General features: G+C 41.1%; 1 protein-coding gene across 1 annotated transcript; it reads left to right on the top strand.

Annotated features, from left to right (window-relative positions):
• Nucleotides 1-1840: 1840 nt before the first annotated feature.
• Nucleotides 1841-3042, top strand: LOC148116251 (vomeronasal type-2 receptor 26-like). The gene has a single exon (XM_087883539.1). The coding sequence runs from the start codon at nucleotides 1841-1843 to the stop codon at nucleotides 2798-2800; it is 960 nt and encodes a 319-aa protein (XP_087739665.1). The 3' UTR covers nucleotides 2801-3042.
• The last annotated feature ends 415 nt before the right edge of the window (nucleotides 3043-3457 follow it).

Genomic DNA, 3457 nt, shown 5'->3' with positions numbered 1-3457 from the left:
ATCAAGCAAAACTCTGAGACAAATAGATTCCTCAAAGAGTAGCTTTATTGGATATATCATATTGGCACAGATCTAGTGAAAACCGACTCTGAAGGTTCTCAAGGTTTTCACCTAATTAAAAGTAAAAGTTTTTCACTTTCTCAGAACAATCAGTCACATGGTCCAATCACGGTACTGTCTGATTGCCTGTTGACATCATTCCGCCTTCCTCTGACCAGGTGTGAGAATGTCCTTGGTTCCCAAGAGAAAATATTTTGTTTTGGCTACAAAATCCCAGCTATCTAAAATCCCCCCTCCCTATCCTTCAGCTCCAGCGTGACAACATTGAAGCTCTCGAGGTGGTTTTGGTCAGGTCAGCTTCAGTTGATTTTGGAGCACAATTCATGGGTTCCCTACTAGGCTTTCCACTCCTACTTTTACATCCCATCAGGAAAACCAGACACCAATCTTTTTGTGAAAAAATGGGGAGTGAGATTCAAGCTTTCATTTTTAATAAGGACCTGCTTCTTCTATCAGAACACTCGATCTCCCAGGAAATTTAGATTATGGATTTACTTTCTGGCCACTCTCAGAAAGTCAGATTAGGTAATCATATCTCTTCAGCCCTTATTCTTAACACTGGTATACCATAGGGTTGTGTGTTGAGTCCTTTACTCTATATTCTTTATGCACATGGCTGCATTCCCATTCATGCCAGTAATACTATTATTTAATTTGCAGATGATACAACAGTGGTGGGACTCATCTCCGGGGGTGGGGGAAGAGTCTGCCTATCGAAATGAGGTGGAACGGTTGCTTTCATGGTGTGGAGACAATAACTTGGTCCTTAACACCAATAAGACCAAGGAGTTTATAGTGGACTACAGAAGGAATAGATCAGACATCCAGCTCTTGCTCATCAATGGAGATCGAGTGGAGCAAGTGGCCAGTTTTAAGTTTCTGGGTTTTATCATAAAAGATGACCTGACCTGGGACTTCTTCCACATTGCAGCCCTGGGCAAAAGGGCCCAGCAGAGATTATACTACTGTGTTTCCCCGAAAATAAGACCCTGTCTTATATTTTTTGAACCCTGAAATAAGCGCCTGGCCTTAGAGCCATGCACTCAAAAGCCCGATTGGGCTTATTATCAGGGGATGTCTTATTTTAGGGGAAATATGGTACCTGAGACTTCTCAGGAAACAACAACTGAATGGAAAACTGCTGGTGACCTTCTACCGCTGCACCATAGAGAGTATCTTAATTTACTGCACCTGTGTCTGGTTTGCCAATTGCACAGTGGCAGATAGGGCAGCGCTCCAGAGGGTCAACGCCATTGCCCAGAGGATCATGGGTTGCCCTCTCCCCTCCTTGGAAGAGCTTGATAGCTCCCGCTGCCTTAAGAAAGTTCAAAACATTCTTAAACATCCATCTCATCCTGGGCGCCCCCTTTTTTAACTATTACCATCTGGCAGATGGTACAGGATAATAAAAACAAGGACAAATAGGCTGAAAAACAGCTTCTATCCCAGAGCAGTAACTATATTGAATTCTACTGTATACTGCAATAGTAAAGCAGTATCGGGGGGTTTCCATTCAATTGTATGGAATGTGAAGGATGTGTGTTTTTGTTTTATTTTTTTGTGCATAATGTACACTGAAGATGGCATTTAATTTGATTGTACGAGGTGCAATGACAATAAACTAAACTAAATTTATAGATGTGTCATAGACAGAGCAGATATATCAACCTATTCCCGCTAACCCTTCCCTGTAAAAAAGTTTGAATGGGTGGATTTGAAATATAAAGCAGAGAACAAATCCATTTTTCTGGCTAACCTATTCCCAGCATTGTCAGTATGGATGGATGATTTGCCCTTGTTGATTCACCATGAAATTCACACTGACTTGATTTCAGATGCAGCTCACTGTGACCCCTGCCCAGAAAACCAATATCCAAACAAGGAGAAGGATCACTGCATTGACAAGAAGATCCACTTCCTTTCCTATCAAGACAGCCTGGGATACATTTTAGTTTCTCTTGCTCTTTCTCTCTCTGTGATCACATTGGCAGTTCTGGTGATTTTCCTTAAATATCGTGACACACCGATCGTCAAGGCCAACAACAGAAATCTCACCTACATCCTTCTGGTCTCCCTCCTGCTCTGCTTCCTCTGCTCCTTCCTCTTCATTGGTCGGCCCATGAAGCTCACCTGTCTCTTCCGACAATCTGCCTTTGCCATTCTCTTTTCCCTTGCAGTTTCCTCCGTCTTGGCAAAAACTGTCATGGTGGTTCTGGCTTTCATGGCCACCAAGCCAGGGAACCAGACAAGGAAACTCTTAGGAAAACCTCTGACCAACTCCATTGTCTTAGCCTGTCCCCTGGTCCAAGCACTTCTTTGTGCCACCTGGCTGGCAACCTCTCCCCCATTTCCCAACTTTGACTTCCACTCTTTAATAGGAGAGACTATCTTGGAATGTAATGAAGGCTCAGCTTCTATGTTTTATGCTGTCCTGGCCTATCTGGGTTTCCTGGCTCTTGTCTGTTTCACTGTAGCCTTTCTGGCTAGGAAATTGCCTGACAGCTTTAATGAAGCCAAGTTCATTACTTTTAGCATGTTGGTCTTTTGCAGTGTTTGGATCACCTTCCTCCCCACCTACCTGAGCACCAAAGGGAAGTCCATGGTGGCCGTGGAGATCTTCTCCATCTTGGCCTCTGGGTCTGGTCTCTTGGCTTGTATCTTTTCCCCCAAATGTTACATTATCCTATTTAAACCAAAACTCAATTGTAGAGAGAACATAATGAGACATAAGAATCTCTGATGTATATGGGGATGTATGTTTAATTTTGACTTTTTAGTTTTTGATTTTTAAAATAAATGATGAAATGAAAGAGGTGCTTTTTCCTTAAATAATTGGAAATCAAGTGATGTGCTAATCACAAACTTTCTAATAATCAGCAACAAACACCCATCCTTTTATTTTTCATTAATGCCAGTTCTTCCCAGGGAGGCCCCATGATCAACTTGGAAATAAATGATAATAAGGTAAAGATGTTGTTATTACTTTCCAACATGCCTGTTCTCTTTTTTTAATCTGATTGGCTATAAAAATGCGTTGTGTTCACTATTAGTGTTTTTAAGATTTTTTTTTCAATAGATTAGCAAGGGTTTGCCTTTTCCTGCTCACTTTTTCATTCAATTGGCCATTAGGTTTTTCTAAAAAGGTATAGAGTTTATATGAACCATTCTGTTTTAATTTCTATTAACTTAAGTGAGAAAGCTACATTTTTCATCAATAAGATCATGTGATTATTTTCTGGCCCCAGCTTTTCATACCTTATTTATTCTTTGTGACTGTTATGAAGATGGAAGGAAGGAAGGAAGGAAGGAAGGAAGGAAGGAAGGAAGGAAGGAAGGAAGGAAGGAAGGAAGGATAGATGATAGATAGATAGATAGATAGATAGATAGATAGATAGAT

The sequence above is a fragment of the Pantherophis guttatus genome, chromosome 1 (genome assembly GCF_059756535.1).
Source record: "Pantherophis guttatus breed Tessera chromosome 1, ASM5975653v1, whole genome shotgun sequence".
Taxonomy (NCBI): Eukaryota; Metazoa; Chordata; class Lepidosauria; order Squamata; family Colubridae; genus Pantherophis; species Pantherophis guttatus.
This window is presented reverse-complemented; position numbering and strand designations above follow the sequence as displayed.

Coding starts and splice junctions, on each gene's coding strand:
- LOC148116251 (XM_087883539.1), top strand. CDS start 1,841: ATGGATGATTTGCCCTTGTTGATTCACCATGAAATTCACACTGACTTG.